The sequence below is a fragment of the Bufo gargarizans genome, chromosome 1, assembly GCF_014858855.1.
Source record: "Bufo gargarizans isolate SCDJY-AF-19 chromosome 1, ASM1485885v1, whole genome shotgun sequence".
In the NCBI taxonomy this organism is placed as follows: Eukaryota; Metazoa; Chordata; class Amphibia; order Anura; family Bufonidae; genus Bufo; species Bufo gargarizans.
Window position 1 is genome coordinate 3,742,813 of NC_058080.1, and position 21,257 is coordinate 3,764,069.

Here is a 21,257-nt window from a genome sequence, read left to right on the forward strand (position 1 = left end):
GCCCACTCTATTCATTTCTATGGGAGTTCCAGAGGTAATGGAGCGCTGTACTCAGCCATCTCCAGAGCTCCTGAGGACAGGGGATAACTTGTAACAGCCATAAAACATCTTTAATAGAAACCAGTCACCTGGTTTTGGGGGCCATGCCACAGCAAACTCACCAGCCCCCACAAAATAAAGTACATAAAATTGAACCCTTTTCCTGTCAGAAGGGTTTGGATATTTTGCATGCCCAGCAGCCAAGATCATTTTCAGAGTTTGGACATGTACAAAACTAAATGTAAACCTAAGCTACAAAAACTTTTTTCAAAATAATAGTTCACGCCAACTACCCATAGGCATATATTTTCTAAAAGACACCCGGCACATTGAATGCCACTCAGCAGTTTATATACACAAACACCTTCATGCAACTTTGCATCAAAGTGTAAATTTTTCATAAAAATGTATATTCGTGGGTAAAAGTAATCCAAGCAGAAAGTTATATGCAGCACACCTAAAAATAAATGTGTAGAGTTCACACATACCACTGGAAATTGGAACTGGAAAGACCAAAAATATGGTTTAAGTTGGAAAGTTTTTTTAAAAGTAGGTAACAAAAAACAGGGATACACTCCTTAAAAAGAAGTGCACCCCTACAACCTGCATATGTGATAAAATATAGTCTGCAAAAAACTAAGATGTGAGCAGTTCATGCTAGAGATGCAAAAACCTCAGGAATGCGACCAACTTTTTTGCATGCAAGTATTGGGAATTATATACTACATAATTTTCCATCCCGCTATAGAAACCTTAATACTCATTAACAGTGAAATCCCTGAACCTAAAGGTCACTTTCAGACAGGCATAATATGGGTTCTTTATTACTCCTGTATTATGGACACAATAAGCGGAACCCGATGAAATATACATTAAGCATTCCTCTCTAGTGATAATAGCAAATCGCTATTACTGCAGTGTAAAATGTAAACTTTGAGGTTTGTATGTTTGGAATGTGTTTGGTGCAGATTTGCTGCTGTCATCCGGACGCTGGTAAACAGCTGGATCATGGCGACAGACAACCTAGTTAGGCGCAGTGAAGTGATTAGATAAGCTAGCACTCATCTTTTCTGAAAAAAAAAAAAAAAAGCTGTAACAGCTAGGAATTCATGTCAGGTCTTGTTTTAAACTAATAGTTGCTTTAAAAGAAGATAAAATTTGAGGCTCTAGCTGCAATGTACTTCGAAATTGGGTCAGGAATGAAAGCTGCAGGTACACTACTCACAAAAAGTTAGTGATATTTGGCTTTCGGGTGAAATTTATGGAAAATGTTCATGCTAAAGTGATATTATATCATGAAAGTAAGGCATTTACGTAGAAGCAGCAATGGTGATTACCTCATTTCAAATATTTTTTTGAAACAAAAGCCAACAGTGGTGGGTATACCCCCACAAAAGGGCTGTCTCAATAACTTCCGTCATGTGGCCCTGAGCATCAATTACAGCTAGACGACATTTCATGCTGTTCACAAGTCGACTTATTGTTTGCTGGGGCATGGCATCCCACTCTTCTTGAAGGGCAGCCCTCAGGTCATTGAGGTTCTGGGGTACAGAGTTACGAGGCTCTAAACTGTGACTATTAGATTTTCAATCGGATTCAGGCCTGGAGACCACTCCATTTGAATCACCCCAGTCTCCAGCAGCCGTTCCCCAATGACGCGACCTCAATGAGCTAGCGCATTGGTCATCCATGAATATGAAATTAGGCCTGTGTTATTCTTGCAGAGGCACTATGACTGGATTAATCGCTTTATTCAAGTAGTATGGGATTATCACTGTACCATTCACAAAGTGTAGGGCAGTTCTGTATTGACTAGACACCTGCCCACACTAAACACAACCACCAAAGGCTCATCTAATGACAGCAGTGGCTGATACATAGCGCTCTCCATAGTGTTGTTGGCCGCCTTCATTTCTGCTCAGTTTAAATTGACTTGACTTATCATTGAACAGCACTGAAGCCCACTGGTCCCTCATCCAGCGTAGATGCTCACTGGCCCATGCAAGATAATAACACCTGTGGTCAAGTGCCCTTGCAGGTCGTCTAGCAAGCAGACTGTTTTGAATGGTCTGATGTGGCACTTTAATGCCACACAACTCCAGGCACATTTAAGGGAGGTTTGAGGCACCCATCATCCAGTTCCATAGGGCATTGTTAACAATGAAGTGGTCATCAGTGTGGGATGTGGCCAAAGGACGTCAACTTCTATGCCTTTCTGTGACTCTTCCAACCTGCTGATGACACTGACATTCTAAGCTCAGTGGCCACTTCTGTCTGAGAACATCCTGCTTGAAGCCTCGCAATGGCAAGGTACTGTTGATCAATTGTTAGGCATCGTCTTGGTCTCATGTCAAAATGTGAACAGCATGATGAAGAGGATTGTTTAAACACCAATTCTAATAGAATCAGGAAATTTTTTGGGCGATTCATGAATGAAACAACTGTTTTGCCGTTAAGCTCCTTGTTAGAGAACAGCAAGTTGCGCAAAAAGTACTAATACACAGAACAGTTGGACGTGCATTCAAAAGTTTAAAGAAGGTCACTTTAAGTTCACCTGTAAAGGTTAGAGTGCATGTTAGGGTTATCCTGAAATTTCCACAAGCAAAATATCCCTAACTTTGTGAGTAGTGTATATTCAGCTTTTACCAAGACATAATTCTAAGGGCTCTAACTTGCAATCCAGTGCAGCTAAAGCCTTAAAGGGCTTTGTCACTAGAAATACCTACATTAAACTGGCTGACATTAGCAATGTGCTTATGTCAGCTAACCCTAACTAGCCTATTCCTAGTTTTATCCATGCCCCCGTTACTCCATAAAGGTAACTTCTAATATGCAAATTTGCCTCTAGGAGCAGGGGGGGGGGGGGGCGTTGCACCTGCTCATAGAGGCTCTGTTCTCCCACCTCTGTCGCCTCCAAGTCTTGATTGACAGGACCAGGCCAGCATTCGTATTGTTCTGCCGGCTATGAGTGCATGTTAAATCTCGCGCCTGCGCCGTGCAGTAATACTGCACGGCACAGACATATTGAAGGACGGACGCTCAATGGCTGCCGACTTCCTTACTGCGCTGAATCCTGAACGGCACGACGCAGGCACGAGATTCTCCATGCACTCAGGGCCAGCAGGAGGATACGAACGCTGCCTGACCCTGTCAATCAACACTTTGAGGGAGGTGACAGAGGTGGGAGAACAGAGCCTCTAGGAGCAGGAGCCATGCCGCCCCCCCTCCCCCCCCCCCAGCTCTGGTGACAGAAACCCTTTAAGATTGCCTGCTTTAAAACGGTTACACAGTATGAGAGCAAGACATCACTAGCAATGATGCACAATATAAGTCCTTGGCTACTGAACTGCCATCCTGCCAGGACGTATGAGAAGTCCTTGTCAGGGAAAGGGTTCAAATTACTGGAGACGAGTCTGATTCTTCAGCAGCATCAGGTGCATATAAACTGTACTGAAGCAAAGGATAGTACACCTCACTTCAATGCACATGATTGCATATCGGGCACATGGACAGCGAGTGAGCCATTCCATTCTAGCTTCACTGGAGAAGTACACATGCACCTGATGCCACTGGAGAAGAACCATGGACTCTTGAATTTCAGATGGTTTGGTATGGGCAGGATTGGGATCCTAAACCCCAGCTGCATAATAGCATGCTAGTGGTTTAGTAGTCCAAAACAAGGCGACAGGTTCCCTTTAAAAGCACAATAAAACTAAAAACTGTGAATTAAGCCTTTTTTGCTAAAACCAAAATACTCCTTTAAATATGTCATAACTTAATATTCAAGGGAAACAACCCATCCTCATTGTAAGCTCTATAAGGGCCCTTTGCTGACCTGATGTGGGGTTATAAGAGCACTGATCAATGAAATAACACTTATCTATACTTGTTTAAAGAGTCACACTACCTTCACACAATTTCATTCAAGAATAATGTCAGAATTTAAATAGCAAAGTTCTAAATCACATAGATATATCTATATCTCTATAAGCTTGACAAAGGCCTCATTGAGTAGGCCGAAACGTTGCTGGGGAATTAAGGTTTGGGGTCTTCACCCTTTCATGTCAATCTGGAAGTGCTGCCTCGTTTTTTGGAAATGATATCTCTATATCTACACACACAAAAAAAAAAAAAAAAGCTGTAAAGTCAATGGTCTCACTTCGACCTAAGTTGCAGTCAACTGCCTGTTGCCAGAGATGGATATTGCCTGACAGACTAAGAAGACGGCCGAGAGGAAATTGGGGTGTGTCAGAGTCAGCCGAGATTGTGAGTCGGATAAAACAACCGCTTCTGAAGAGCATAGTGGCTTCCTGTGTGTCTGTATGTGCGATTTATCCCTCCCTCATCTGTTCTGTAAGCTCTGGAGCTGAAAACAGTGGTAACGGAAAGGATGTCACAACAGCACAGTGCTGGCAGATTCTACAAAAGGAAGATGCCCCCTGCTTCTGACAGAAATTTATCTAGCTATGCAGCTAAAAAATGGAATAAGACTAAAAAAAAAAAACATTAGGGAAGCCCAAACATAACTATTCTGCCACAGTTGTTATTGTACAAAAAAAGCACAGCAATTATGCAAACTTTTGTTTGAAAACTCAGGTACATTTTAAAGAGCCTTCACACCGACTGAAATACTGTATGGACAATGAAGGATCATTACTATGACTGCTTGTCCCCCATACACTTTATAGGCAACACCTTGCCAATGTTAGCAACAGCCATGTCAACAATTTGGTAGGACTCTAAATATTCTTTATTTAACCTGCATTCCACTTTTCTGTTCCTATGCAGGAGGCCCTTCTCAAGGAGATCAAGAGTCAAAATGTTGAACTTTTTTTTTTTTGCACTTTCTTCCCCCCTAGTTACGGTATATATTTCACTTTAATAATTTATATACACAAATATACATTAGCAGCATGGAATTTTAATAAAATTTATTTTCTGTAAAAACTTGATTTGTAGTTACTGTAAATATTTAACAAAGCATACATCTTAGACACAGAAAAAATATGACGTCAACTGGAAATATGTAAATAAAAACATTTAATATACTGTACAATGCTGAGGTCAGAGGAAAAGTACTCTGAAAGGAGTACAGTGCCGTTGGTCAAGAATGAGAGCTTTAAGAACAAGTTTCTCAACTTGTGCTCATCGGCAACCAGGACATATGTATCAAGATGAGAAATGTCACCTGAAGTATGTTGGCAATATCAGTTATAATTATGACAAATGGTAAATGATACAGTCAAAACTACAAAAAAAATTAAATAAAAAATATATATATGTAAATGTCATGTTTTCTTATGCCATAACTATTAGATGAATATTCTTAGATCAATAATCAGTTTTTTTTTTTAATTATGTGGAAAGCTTTGAAGCGCTTACAATAAATTATAATTTAAGAATACATTAACCAAACAATTAACTCCATACAATCAGATTAGCTTTTATAAACACAAGGGAAAAAAAAACCTGAATTACAGTACATTTACATCACACAACAGATACAGGAAATTAGAAAATATTGTAATAAATAATTCATGAATTATAGTGCAATTGATTTATGCATAAATAGAAATCACTGCCTAAAAAGACGTTTAAATTAAAAATCTTTTGCAAATGAAGGCAGCCACATACTGCAGTTAACCAAATTAATGTGAAATGAAAGTGACAATGGAAATGCTGAAAGAAAAAAAAAAATAATATACACAAGCCGGTATATTACTGTAAACAACTAATCATTTTAAGTAGTTCAATATACATCATAAAAAAAAAAAAAAGAAAAGTCAGACTTTACAAGAAATTGATTAACAACTTTACCGATCAGTATTCTTAAAAACAGAGGCACATTTTTTGTGTGTTTTTTTTTCTATTTCACCCCCCTCCCCCCAATTATAAAATATTCAGAAACATTCAAATAATCAAATAATTGAAGGGCTTACTTTTGCCTTCACTTTAAGTAGTGGGTAGCAAATACCATTTGATTGTTTTACTGAAAGGCATAGGTTAAATAACATAAAATAAAGACTATATAACTATGTGAAGGACTGAAAATATAAACCAACCCATTTACAACTGTATGTAGTCTTTATAATAACCGGACTCGAAAATAGATTAGATATCACTAGAAAATTAAAATCCAATACTAGTACAAACTGTAAGTGTAGAAAAGTAGTGAAGGCTGTTACCAAGACTGTCCCTGATGGTAGGATCACTGTCAACAAGCAGAAGTTGCACCTTTCTTTACCAAAATGGCAGATAATACACATCAAAATGAGGTTGCTATTGCCTGAACTAAACGTGCGTTTTGTATGTAGACATATTTAACTGAAAACCAAACAAGGTCAGCTTTTCACAGTAAGGGAAACAGTGTTGACCATTTGCAGTAGGAGTAATAATTAAAAACTCAATGCAAGTTATAACATACAAAAAGTAAATTCAAGTGCATATGTGCAAAGTAATGTTGTCTGGTAAGAGTACTTTACATATAAAGACCTACTGGAATAAAAATTTCATGTATGAAAATAGCATTCTACATTTTAGAGGTAAGGAAAAACAGTGTAATGCCTAACAACCACCATACCGGTAAAGGGAATGGTTTTGTAAAGGTAGTTTTACAAATTATAGAAGCAAAAACAAAACTAAATAAAAAAAGTCCTACTAATAGAAGGTGTTGAAGGGCAAATAAAAAAAATAGACCTATCATAGTGAAGTTTTGATCAGTGGGGGTCTCCTCAGAGAGCAGAAGTCCTAAGAAGGTCTATAGACTATGGATCTGTACACTGTTCCCTCCTCTCCCCAAACGAGAGCCGATCACAAATGAAGGGGCACATCACTCAGCCGAGTGCTTCTGCCCCCTCATTTTAGCAATCAGTGGGGGGTCTCAGCACCTGGATGCCCACCAATCAAAAACATCTGAGTTTTCTTTTTTCCCCCCCATTTTTCAATTTGTACCCTTTAATAATAAAAAGGATAAAAAAATTAAAAGAAATACCTTGGAAACTAAAGTACATTTCAAAAACCCTGAACAAATTGCAAGTTTGGTTATTAGCAAAAAGAAAAAGAAACAAAACAAATCAAAATTAAAGTTAATAAAAACTGGTCAGTGTAAATTAACCTATAACCATCCAGAAGTGGTTTCCAAAATGCGGCAGCAGCAAATACATAAAACAGTTACATTGAGGTCCATCAATAGCAGGAGTGTGACAACCTTTGAAAAAATATATATATCAAAATGGTAAAATCATCTAACCAGAACATTGAGCCCAAGTCTTAAGCTTATCTTGTGCACTTTATGAGCATGCTTTAACCTGCATTCCAAGATTCTCATCTTAGTGTAAAAGTCTTTGTTTTTCAAAAAAATGGTTTAGAATAAATAATCTTCATAAAGTTACATTTTATACTGTAGTTCATTTAAAGTCAAGAATCAAGATTTTCTACAAGTTCTAGAATGCGAGATGGAGTTTCATTAGTGTCAGTCCATTGATAAATGCTGAACTTAAAACCCAAGTAATTTTTAGTTTTTTAAAAAGTTTTTTTACAATAGTTTAAATTTGTATTATACACGTGTAATAAATATTTTTCTTCCCCACCCCGAACTTAGTCGAGTACACATGGATGCTTAGGAGTGCTGTTATTTTAAGTAAAGTAATACTGCATGCATCCACAAACGTTGCCTCTTGTGATTTATCTCAATCTAAAAAGGTGGTCCACTAGGATATCAAATCCATGAGTAGAAAAAAGTCCCACTGGAGTAGGAGATATAATGTAATGTCAAAATGTAAGGACTGGAAGTTCCGATGTAAAAACATCAGCACTGTAGTAAGGAGTGTTAGTCATAGTTTTATGGAGTCAACTATGAACCAAAAACCCTGAATCACATCTATTTAAGCAACCTGTATGTCCAGTACATGTTATCAGAAGTGCGCAACAAAATCAATCTGTCCACAGTGAAAACCCTGAAGAATCTATTATAAAAAGGCATGTAAGTGGTAAATAACCGTATCGTTTCATCGGAGTATGTTATGCCATACTCAACTGTGTGTAGAGTAGAAAGACGTGTGTAGTAATATACACACAAAGTAATAAATACACAATGCATCTACACAGACTTGCTACTATTTCTGGAGATACCAGTCCCTGAATTAACAACATTGTATATCTGAGCGTCTGCCAAGCGAAGTTTTTTTTTCGGAGGGTTCTTCAGTGTTCCAGACCTTTCTTTAACCTTGTATTCTAAAGTGCTGTGAGGTACGCCGTAGATCCCTTGTGCTTTGGAAACACTCATTTTCCCGCTCAACACCATGCCTATAGCTTCTTCCAGAATTTCGTGATCATATTGTCTGTAACGTCCACGTTTTTTCCTTGGCTGTTTATCCTTTCCATCGTCCAGGTTGTCAGAGGATGCGTCGCCGGCTCCATTCTTTGCATTAAGACATAAAGGAGAAAGGTCCCTGTGAGGAACGTAAGAATCGACATTTGAGCGAGTTATACTTCCGGAACATTCAACTTTGCTTTGCTGAGGAAGTATGTTTTTCAGTTTCTGAAGAGAAGAACTTTCTATGACTGCAGACGTTTTGGTAACCTGGTACATAACATCCAGAAGACCAGAGGAATCGGGCTGTTTCGTCACAGAGCTCACGCGTACCTGAGGAATTTTCAGCTGTACAATGGGAACTGAAGATTCGCAATGCAAACCTTCCTTTTTTTCTTTGAACTGAGCAACCATTCTCTGTAGAGTTAACTGATGGAGGTAACTGGAAGCTGTTGGGAGTTTCAGTTCCGAGGTTTCAAGTAGACTGAGTTTATTTTTTTCTGTATGCTCCGCCTGAGCCCTTGCCCACAGGGCTACTTTCTGGAGGACAGCACTTGTCTCTGTACTGTCTTTGTACAAATACCCATCGATACAATTTTGAGCTGCGTTCTTAAGATGTGCAGGCTTGCCTGCCGATAAGGCTTTTAAGTGAAGTAGCAAAGTTTTCTGAGGTATGCCATAAAGTATGGCTGCTTTGTTAACATCCAGTGTTCCCAACTGAATATCTTTCAATGCTTTCGAAAGCAAACCGTTTGCAAATTCGGGACTCCGATCCAAATAGTCTTCTCCGTCTCTCTGATGTCTCCTGGATGAATGGAATGAAACGATGGTCAACGGATGTAAGAGACGTGCACACAGGTATGGAAGGGGATGGTCCACTCCTTTATTAAACTCCTTGCTTAGGTAACATCACCGATTCTGACAAAGATATTATTCACGGGTGGAATTTAGAAAGTTCTAGAAATACTTTACAGTTCTGCTTGGACACTGTGTCAACCATACGATGGCTTCTATAGAAACCCAGTCAAGATTTCAAAAGCATCTGGCAAAATTTTGCTCATTTCCCTAGTACGTGCTACTCCGTCTGACAGTTGCTTGCAGAGCCAAACTGTTATTAATTATTTTAACTTAAGCAATTAGTAAGCCCTTGAGATTAGATTTTTTTTGTTAGTAGAAATGTGACGTTACCGCTAAACAAGTAATAAAAGAGTAAACCCCCTTTAAAGATTTGCATCGACAAAACCACCTCACATATGGCACAATTAGATTACGCTTTCAATGAACTGCAGCAAGCTTGCAAACACACACACATAAATGAGAACGTTCAATAACATCCATGGCAAGTTCACAGAATGGTTGTTAAAAAAAAATCACTAGCTAAGGTATAAACAGTACAATAAGTACAATGATCATCGTTAAGCTATAGTGAGTGTCAAGTACAATATATTTTAACATTAAAGTGATCGTTCAGGCTCAACCTTTCTAAGGCTCAGTATGTGTGTGGCTCTTACCTGATAATTATCTCTTTAGCAATCTGTGCTTTATTATTTTTCTTCCCTTGCTGTATTGGAAAGCAGCTCCCCATGAACTTAATTCCTAACAAGCATGTGATAGACTTGAGCTTATAGACAGCTAAGGGGGCAGCTGCAGGGGGAGGGACAGAGCATCAGCCTGAACCAATCATGAGACAGGGGGCGTGTCTCAGACTAACTGCAAGCCCTGCAGCTAAGCTGTAGTCACAGGTCATAGCTCTGTCCTAGCTAAAAAGCTGTCAAGCAGCAAGCACTGAGAAAAATACTTAGCAGGTAATCATCACCTATAGGTACTGATGAATCATGTTTGACTCCAGAATGGACAGTCTCTTTAAGGCATTAAAATGGCTGATAATTTCTTGGACAATGAAAGGGCCCTTTCAGACGGCTCTATGTTGCCCGTAAAAATGCTGATGTGGATAGCATTCCGTGTTTTTGCTGACCCATAGACCAATGGGGCCATGTCCTGATTTTTACTGACTACTATAGGACATGTTTCATTTGTTTTGCGGAGCCGTGGAATGGAAGAAAAGGGGCCCCATTGAAGTGAATGAGTCAGCATCTAATCTGCAAAAAAACGGATCCGCATTTTTGCAGACAGCATACGGCCATCTGAATGAGCCCTAAGGAAGCTAGACATTATATAAATGTATAGAGATAGGTTTACTTTTTTTAATCAATTTTATATTGCATGCTAAAGACCGACATTAGAACCATATCTACATATTCGCAAAAAAGGTGTTTCTAATTTTGCAATACTGCAGGTTTATGTTCATCTTTTCAACAAACATGAAAGACCGGATGAGAATTTTATGGAAACAGCAAAAATGTAATACACTTTAATGAAAATTAAACAATTGTATAATGGTGAGGATGATTACTATGAAATATCCTTAAAGGGGTTGTCCCATCTCACTGCTGGCGATCTGCACTGTTTCCATAGAACCCATGCCTGCCTGCTCTGCTGTTCCCCAGCCACCTGGTGGTCATCACTAAGTCCGATCTCGCCTTAGTAACAACGAGATGGTACAACCCCTTTAACGACAGCTACAAATTTTTTTGGGTTAAACTATTAATATTTAATCAAACAAACAAATGGGTTCAATCACATGAACACACTTACCCATTTTTTGAATTTCTGGTTTTGGCGTTCTCCTCACATGTTTTACCATTTCTTTTAAAAGAGAGATCTAAAACTCCTATAAGAAAAATATTAGTGTATTAGCAATATTAAAATTTTGGGAGGCAATAAAGTGAATTCTTCAGTTCATACCGGTATACATGAGTATATCGCAAAATTGTAACTGCCCGCTGGTCCACCCTGAGGAAGCGGCAGCCAGCGCCATTTCATTTCAGCCAATCCTAGTTAGCACCTCTACTCTGGCTAACAGGAGGAGGCCCAAGCGTGGTGAAACCTCTCTGGCATCCATACGCTCTGAATTAGAATTAGATATGGGGGGAGGGGGGTTGCCATGTAGCGACAACACATTTAAAGGGGTTGTCAAAATGTTTGGAAAACATTAAATGCCATAAAGGCTCACGCACACACAAACGTGATTTGGTTCCACATCTAAGCCACATTTTTTTGCGGCTCGGATGCGGCCCCATTCACTTCAATGGGGCAGCAAACGATGCATCCGTTGCTCCGTGGTGCCGCAAAAAAACAAAAGAGAAAATCCTATTCTTGTCCGTTTTGCAAACAAGAATAGGCATTTCTACTATGGGTGGCCCGTTCCGTTAATTCCGGAACGCACATGGGCGGCATCTGTTGTGTGAATCCGCAATTTGTGGATTGCAAAACACGGATCGGTCGTGTGCATGAGCCCTAAATGTTGCAGAACACAAAAAATACACTTCCTAAATCCCTGCCCCTCACCAAGGTCTTTGTTTACAAGTTGGCAGTGATAATGTGCCATAGCTACACATGACTACTGCAGTCGATCAGTGTCTTGGGTGGTCATGTGCCGTACTAATGGTTACACCATTTGGTTAATGCCAGCAACTATAGTATCTGACTGCTGAGGCCACTGAAAGGTTCCAGTGGTCACGCGCTGGTATGGCACATCATCTCTGGCTACATGTAAACAAAGACTTGCAGTGGTGGATTGGTGGGAGATTGAAGATGTTCTTGGTGTGTTTTATTTTTTTTATGACGGCAGCCATCATAAAACTGCATTTAAAATCTGAAGCTTGGAAACATTCATATTCACACACAGCTCTTACCATCCTGATAAGTTTGCTCTTGAATCCTTGTAACGGTGAGGTCGAGAGGACCGTCCTGCTCATCAAGAAGTAGGCTATCTGTATATTTTTTCTGAATGCCATTACAACCAAAAGAATCATCTGCTATTGTTCCATTACTATCTTGATACATTTTTCGGCTTTTTGAAATATATTCAATGGCAAACTGACGTATCATTTTCTTCATTAGTTCCTGAGCTACAAGTGGAATGTTGGGATCACAGTTCTGAGGAAGATCTGGCAGAAGAAAAAGGCTGGTTTTACATGCAAGTACCCAACAAGTAGTCATACTTACGTGTTTCAGAAAAAAATTAAAGCATAATAAAAAGGTTTTTAAATATGTGCCGAGCGAACGGCTTATAGCTTTAGAGAGTGTTGCAGGAACATAAGATTGATGCCAGGCAGTGTTAAACACAAGAGTAAAAGTCTCAATATGCTTACCTTTACAAGTATTCTACGTAAATGAAGATTCAATCACAAATCGGTCATCAAGATGCTACTCTAGACGACACATCATGGCAGCAGGGTGTGATCTAGGGTTGCACCGGGTGTCGAATGTTCCATATTTATTCAATACTTTTTCACCCGATTTGCACAGCTTAGTATCTTTTCTCATTAGAGAACAGGACGCGTGAGTGCAGTGGACGACACGTTCTCCTCATCGGCCACACAATGGAGAAGGAAGAGGGTCCCTCCCAATTCACTGCGACGCCACAGGCCAGTGCCACCAATCAAAAAGCTGAGGGGCTGATGGTGGAGTGTTAGGGAGGAAGAGCAGATAAAAACTCGCCTTGCTGCCCGTTGATGATCCTCGTCATGTGACCAGTAACATCCACTTATTACAGGTCACATGGCGATGAGACCAAAAGTCCTTGATCCTTCTACATAAAGAATCTGCTGCAGGAGTTTCCTGCAGATTTTACAGTTCTATGCTGTATGCCTGTATTAATGTGAGGTACATGGTCTTATTACAATAGTACCACCATGTGCCTCACATTAATAGGAACAGTGACCACATCATGTCCTCATAACAGGCAACAGGGGGTTAATAATGGTGCCAACATTAATAGGAGGCACATGGAGTTTTAAAAATTAATAACAGTGTCGCAAAACGGACAAGACTAGCACATCTTTGATCTTTTCGGCATGGCTGTGGAACGGACATACGGATGCTGTCAGGATTTTTTGCAGCCCCAATTAAATGAATGGCTCCGCATCAAAATCGTAAAAAATGCGGATCCGAGGAGGACCAAAAATAAGGTTCTAAAAATGGGGATGGCATCTGTATGTCCACTCCGCAGCCCTGCAAAAAACATAGAACATGTCCTATTCTTGTCCGTTTTGCAGACAATAGGTATTGTTACAGTAGGTCTGCAAAGAAACTGCATGTTTTGCGGACTGTAAAGTACATACAGTTGTGTGAATGCACCCCAACAGTGACCCCAACATGTACCTCATATAAAGGGCAACATGGGTTAATGATACTGTCACTAACCATTAATGTGAGGTCCAAATTAATAACGCCATATGCCTCACAATAATAGTAACCCAGTCAACTACCTCTTCACATAATGGGCAACATGGGGTTAATGTGAGGTACATGGTGGGGTTACTTACTATTAATGTAAGGCACATAGAGGTCCAAATTGATAAAACCACGTGTCCCATATTAACAATAAGTAACCCCATCATGTACCTCAGATTAACCCCATGTTGTCCATCATCTGCAGAGAGCAATCGATACTTGGACATAAAAATAAATACACACACACACACACACACACACATATTAACCTCATGTTGCTTGGCAACATGAGGTTAACGTGTGGGTGTTTTTTTCTTTGTGTGGTATTGAATGGTATTGAGTATTGCAATACTCTTTCTTGCCATGGAAATCGAATCAAACTTTTGGTATCTAGTGTGATCATCTGCCGCCTTTACATGATCTGTAGCTAGTGGGTAAAAAGGGGTCCCAGCAGGGTACTCAGACAGTGGTATACAGGATAATACTTAAAAAAGGTAAGTATACTGAGAGCTTTATTATTGATGTATTTTCGGCTGCCGGGTATCAATTTTCCCCGGAATCCTTGTCAGACAGATTTCAGAAAATGACACAACTGGAGGTCCCAAGCTGAAATGCTGTGTCAGCATTTCAGAGTTAAGGGTCTCCGAATGCCCCCCAAAAAAAGAGAGAGACCATAAAAGGGTTTTCCCATGAACACTGTTCACCTATGAACAGGATAAGTGATGACTGTTGGGACCCCGAATCCCTTGTGTGAACGGAGCAGTGGTACGATTTGTGACTACTTCTCTACTCACCTCAGAGACCACCTCCGGCAGTCCCCCAGAAGTGATGGTCACACATCGCCCCAGTCACACATGGAATATGTTCTCATGACCCCAGCAATCATACATTGACTACCTATTCTCTGATAGGTGCATATGCTGTTAATGATTAGACCCTTCTAGCTGCTGTAACCCCCTTTATTATGTATAAGGGTCTCAAATATCAAATAACATATCTTTGAATCCTTTGGGTTGTTTTTCTCCAGAAATTGGGTCGCTTTTTGTCAGACTGCGTCTGGTCTTGTGAGTAAGCTCTACTCAAATGAATGTACAAGCCCTTCCAGGAGACACATTTTGGGTGAATGTCACAAGCCATTTAGAAAAATACATACCTTTCTTTTGAAAGAGTGCATTTAAATAATTTTCAGCTTGGCATTCAGTTTTCTCTGTGTTGAACTGGCCCTGAGATATCAGTTCCCCTGTAGGTGTTGACTGTGCAGAACCACCTGACGGTGTGTAATCCTAGCAAGGAAATACAGTATAGCATCACCTTACTCTGTCAGCTCTGACTGTATAAGGGACCACGGGGGGAGAAACAACACAAATACTTACATCTGAGTCCCTGCGGAGGTTACATAATGAGCATTTATCATCCACACACCAATCAACCAGCTCTTCTGGTTCACAGTCTATGGAGAGAGAAAAAAAAAAATAATGGAAATTTTTTATTTTTTTTATTGCAGGGATAATAACTTACAACCATCAGACAAAAATATGTTCCCATTTGGACATTACTTTTGGCAAGACTATAAATTGCACACCTACGTCACATCATTTGGGTATGATCAGGACCTATTCTGAGCGGCTGCCATTCTGACACTTACCACTCCCCAATGCTCCGACTAGCTGTGGCCTCCATTAGCCAGGACTTGGCGGAGCAGGCACCTCCAGCATGTCAAGCCGGGACCAAGAAGTGGCAAGCAGTAGGGACTGATGAGCATTGGAGAATCTGTGAGGGCGAGTCAATTTTTTTTTGTTTTGTTTTTTTAACCCTCTCTGAGCCATGTATAAACAAACCCGCTGGATACTAGAAAGTGATGGCATATTGCAGTACGACCTGTGACCCCCACTCATATGGGCTTTGAGAGTGTCCGCTGGGCGATTCTCCTCTGGCTTCTGTCCACACACTATAGTCAAAGACCGGTCAATCAGAGATGGTAGTGGGGACTTTAAAAGCCAGACCCTGTGCCTCGCTCTATTTAAAATTATTGGGTCATTTATCAAACTGGTGTAAAGTGGAAATGGCTTAGCTGCCCATAGCAACCAATCAGATTCCCTCTTTCCAAAGGAGCTGTCCAAAATGAAAGTGGAATCTGATTGGTTGCTATGGACAACTAAGCCAGTTCTACTTTACACCAGTTTGATAAATGACCCCCTATGTTTTCTCTGAAAAGCTACAGCATTTCAAAGTAAAGCATATCTTTATAATGAGGAAGCCTGTAGGTACTTCATGGGATCTGCAGTTCGGGCAGCATTTCCGGAAAAAGGATATAAAACTACACATACCGCGCCTCGTCCATCACATGGCCATGAACCAAATCTCAGGAGGGGTGGACCAAGGCTTTGACAACGCTACAATACTGTATACTGCATGTACTTCAGGTGTCTTAAAGACAAAAGACATTCCAAGCCAAAGAGGGAGAGCAGTGAAGGCTGAGCACGTCAATTACTGAGTGCCCTGTTTTGTTGTTTTATATAGGCTTGTTCTACAATCATTAGGCTACTTTCACACTAGCGTTGTTTAAATCCGGCGTTCAATTCCGACACCGGAACTGCCCGCCGGATCCGGAAAAACGTGTGAAAACAGATTACATTTGAATCCTGATCAGGATTTTGATCACAATAAAAAAAATGCATTGGAAAAAACGGATCCGCCATTTATAGACTTACTTATTTTCAAATTTTTCTGGTTTAACATGCAAAAGCCGGATCCGGTGTTAATACAAGTCAATGGGAAAAAGGCCTGATCCAGTGTTCAGTCAGTCAAAGTGTTCAGGATTTTTGGCTGGAGGTAAAAATACAACATGCTACGGTTTTCTGAAAAGCCTGATCAGTCAAAAAGACTGAACTGAAGACATCCTGAACGGATTAGGGCTCTTTCACACTTGCGCTTTCCGTCGTCGGGGCTCTATGCCGGAAAAATCCTGAACAGGATTATCCCAATGCATTCTGAATGGAGAGAAATCCGTTCAGGATGCATCAGGATGTCTTCAGTTCAGGACCGGTACGTTTTTTGGCCGGAGAAAATACCGCAGCATGCTGCGCTTTTTGCTTCGGTCAAAAATCCTGAACACTTGCCGCATCGACGGATCCGGAATAATAGCCCATTGAAATGTATTATTCCGGATCCGTCCTAACATCTTCAGTTGTTACGACGCGATGATACGGAAGTTGGGCCTGCGCCAGGAAGTAGGAAGGGCTTGGCTGGCGCGATAACTTCCACTAGAGAAGACAGGGCGTGAAAGAAGCTCCTGGAGGTGAGTATTGTGTGTGTTTGTCCCTTGCATATTTTATTAGTTGTAAAACAAACTAGAAATTTTCTGATAACTAATTTACATACCGGATCCGCTCATCAGTACACGACGGATCCGGACGACGATGTTGGCTTCAGGATTTCCGGATCAGTATCTTACCAAAAAAAGCCGGAAAGACGCATCCGGAAAGAAAAAATTATGCGTTCTTGCGTGTTTTTCCGTATCCGGAGTGTAATTCCGGCAAATGGAGTACACGACGGATCCGGACAACGCAAGTGTGAAAGAGCCCTTACTCTCCATTCAGAATGCATTAGGATAAAACTGATCGGTTCTTTTCCGGATTTGAGCCCCTAGGACGGAACTCAGCGCCGGAAAAGAAAAACGTTAGTGTGAAAGTACCCTTACATATAGTCACAACGGATGGTCAGGAATCAAAATCTTATAGACACCCAGCTGGACAGAGATTAAAGTATGTAGTAAGGTAATAGGTGATAAATGTATGACTGGAGGTCTGAACGCTGGAACCCCCATTGGTCATGAGAATGTGGTGGTAGTGCGCTCCTCTCACTGTCATGGGACAGTTCCCATCCCGAGACCCTGCTAACATAGGCAGTGCTCCAGACTAAAAAAAAATACCTAGTAGCCATTGGCTCCTGAACGGAAAAATTTAGGAGCCAAATCGAAACCGAATCAAAATTTTGGTATCGTGACAACGCTACGCCGATCAGATCGGCGTAGGGTTGTTTTGATACAAAAATTTTGATTCGCTTTCGTCACCATAAAAAAGTATTGCGATACTCAATACCGCGCAAAAAAACACCAACAAAAAAAGCCGCATGCATTTCGCATTTTATGAAACGTTCAGCCCATAAGGCTGGGTTCACACTTGAGCGTTGCGCAAACGCGCGTTTTACGCGCGTTTTTGACGCGCATTTTTATGCGCGTTTTTGTAATAGTAAACGCGCGTTTGACGCGCGTTTGTGTGATTCACTACAGTGTCCTATGGCCACAAACGCCCCAAAAGTCGCTCATGTACTTTTTGGAGCGTCGGGCGTTTTACAGCGCGATCGTACGCGCTGTAAAACGCCCAAGTGTGAACCATTCCCATAGGGAATCATTGGTTTCTCCTTGTTGAGCGTTTTACAGCGCGTAGGAACGCGCTGTAAAACGCTCAGGTGTGAACCCAGCCTAATAGAACAGTCCTATCCTATTTTTTGCGGTGACACGGTGACTAAAAAAATGGCGAATGCTCACCGCATAGGAGATATTTTTTAATAATTTAATAGTTTGGACAGCGCTATGTAATATGTATTTATTTATTGTTTATATATTTTTATATGTAAAATTGGGAAAGGGGGGGATTTAAACCTAATATGTGTAAGTGGTTTTCTTTTCCGGCGCTGAGTTCCGTCACAGGGGCTCTATATCAAAAAAGAACTGATCAGGCATATCCCCATGCATTCTGAATGGAGAGCAATCCGTTCAGGATGCATCAGGATGTCTTCAGTGCAGTCATTTTGACTGATCAGACAAAAGATAAAACCGCAGCATGCTATGGTTTTATCTCCGGCGGAAAAAACTGAAGACCTGCCTGAATGTCGGATCCAGCATTTTTCCCCATAGGAATGTATTCGTGCCGGATCCAGCATTCAAAATACTGGAATGGACCCGCACTAAATCTGGACCCATTCACTTCTATGGGGCTGTGCACATGAGCGGTGATTTTCACACATCACTTGTGCGTTGCGTGAAAATCGCAGCATGCTCTATGTTGTGCGTTTTTCACGCAACGCAGGCCCCATAGAAGTGAATGAGGTGCGTGAAAATCGCAAGCAAGTGCGGATGCGGTGCGATTTTCACGCATGGTTGCTAGGATGAAAGTCTATTCACTGTATTATTTTCCCTTATAACATGGTTATAAGTGAAAATAATAGCATTCTGAATACAGAATGCATAGTAGAAGGTCAATATAATAAACATTGGTAGCGCAGTGTGCCACCCCCCCAATATAATAAACATTGGTGGCGCAGTGGGCAGTGCCAATGAGGGTTAAAAAATAAAAAAATAACTCACCTCCTCCAATTGATAGTCTCCTGTTCTTTCTTCAGGACCTGTCAAAGGACATGTGGTGACATCACTGTGCTCATCACATGATTCATCACCATGGTAATGGACCATGTGATGAGCTCAGTGACATCACCACAGGTCCTGAAGAAAGAACAGGAGACCGGCAGCTACGCGATCAACTGGAGGAGGTGAGTTAATTTTTTTTTATTATTTTTTTTAACCTTCATGTGCACTTCCCACCGAGCCACCAATGAAGAAAACTGACCTGTTAATACAAATACAGGAGGCGGGTGCCGAAATCAAATTGCTGGCACCCGACCTCTGACAGGGAGCGGCAGTTTCAGGTACCGCACCTGAAGGGTTAACTCAACTGCCGCTGATCGCAGCTCCCTGTCACAAAGGTCGGGTGCCGGCAATTTGATTCCGGCACTCGCCTACTGTATTTGTATTAACAGATCAGCCCCTCCCCTCCTCCTGTCTCTTCTAATTGGCGGAGGCAGCAGCACAGGGGGGAGGGAGAGACTCCTCCACTGCGCTGCTGAGAAGAACATCGGCTGCGGGGCAGAGAACTATCAGCTCCTGTGCCCGCCGCTGTTCAACGGCAGAGCTGCGGCGGCGGGTCTAGTCGCAAATGGCGACAAGACTAAAAAGTCTTCTCGCCATTTGTAAACTGATGCTGAAAATGAGATTTATTTTCCTGTTTTTCTGACGGATCAGAAGACAGAAAAGCTAAAAAAAATGGTGAGGCGAAGCCAGCCTACGTCCGAGTCTCAACCAAATACAGACAAGCTCTTTAAAGAGGACATGCCACTTGTTTTAAATTGTAAACCTGCCTACCTCCAGGTATTGCCACCACCCCTCTGATTCTCCAGTGTTCTCAAGTGGGAGCACTCTTTACCAATCAGCATAGACAGCAACAGTGGTAAGCACAGAATGATCTCAAGATATATCTCATCTTGCAAGACCATGCAGTGTTCTGTGGTCTGCAGGGAACACACGGAGGACAGGACGGACATTCAGGGAGGAGAAGACCCAGCAGCACAGCCAATGCAGAGCCGCACCACTGAACCAGCCCAGCATAAAGGCAAACCCTTAAAGGTGCTGTCTGGGAAATGATTTAAAAACTGCCACCAAGCTGTCCTAGAACGTGAGCAGGACTGGTTACCTGCACTTGCCGAGCTGCCTAGGGGGGTTGAGGGGGCAGAGCCTCACTACACACTACACACTACATTGCTCTACAATAGATGGTAATGATGTGATCCTGCCCATGTTATGCCATCATGGCTGACCAGCCTGACAGGACAATTCACCAATTGCTGGTGGCCATTGTGAATAATTACCCCTGTCCCTTCTGCTGCATCACTCGCCTTATCACAGCTCTGGGGGGGCCTGGTGGCAGTTGAAGGATGGAACTGAGCATGTGCATCCATGAAGAAATAAACAAACAGCAGGTGGCGATATACAGATACATTCTATTGGACAACAGGCTGAACTGGATGGACAGATGTCTTTTTTCAGCCTTATAAACTGTTACTATTGAATAACTCACTGGCTATGCTCAATTTTTTGGTTACATGCAATTATAAAAGTATTCAGATCCAGATGTTGGTATTTGTGCTTAACCACTTTAAGTAAATGCATTAACAGTGATTAAGAAAGGCAAGCCTGGATATACATCTGTCCAACTGTAATTACTTACCATCAAATAAACTGAGGTCTTTACGTAATCCTGGTCCATACAGCCCTTCTAGAATGCTCTCAAAACCTATGGGGAAAAAAAAAAAAAATATATATATTAATATGCCAAGTATCTGTCTCAGGAAACATTACAAGATGTCCAAGCCTGAGGGAAAGCGTGGCGGGTATTTTCAGCCTCAAATAAATGGCAAAACCCACATAAAGCGACTTTATCTTATTCAAGCAATATATATTTTTTACATTTTATAAAAATCGGTCCTGTTCTCCTCTCTTTCCTGTTAATTGAACGCAGGAAGAGCAGAGAACAGGACTGCTGGCGCTGACAGTAGGTATATACAGAAATATAGTAGGCTTACTGCGAGCATTAAAGGGAACCTGTCATCAACTTTATGCTGCCCATACTAACAGCAAAATAAGGCCTCATGCACACGACAGTTTTTCTCAGCCTCCGTTCCATATTTTTTGCGGATAGGATGGGGACCCGTTCATTTCAATGGGTCAGCAAAAAAATGCTGATAGTTCATCCGTTTGTGTTTCGTGTCCGTTGTC

At 41.2% G+C, this 21,257-nt stretch overlaps 1 protein-coding gene across 3 annotated transcripts in view; it reads right to left on the minus strand.

Annotated features, from left to right (window-relative positions):
* LCORL (ligand dependent nuclear receptor corepressor like) overlaps positions 1-21,257 on the minus strand; it is a 103,993-nt gene that overhangs the window by 45,388 nt on the left and 37,348 nt on the right. For 2 of the 3 annotated variants that reach the window (XM_044294187.1, XM_044294195.1), the window contains exons 2-6: positions 20,710-20,775; positions 15,022-15,098; positions 14,802-14,931; positions 12,106-12,360; positions 11,006-11,081 (exon numbers count right to left, since the gene is read on the minus strand). In XM_044294187.1, the coding sequence (XP_044150122.1) occupies positions 11,006-11,081; positions 12,106-12,360; positions 14,802-14,931; positions 15,022-15,098; positions 20,710-20,775 (604 nt within the window). Of the gene's footprint in view, positions 1-4,961; positions 9,156-11,005; positions 11,082-12,105; positions 12,361-14,801; positions 14,932-15,021; positions 15,099-20,709; positions 20,776-21,257 lie in introns of those variants that run through there. The other variant, XM_044294205.1, reaches the window with a different exon arrangement.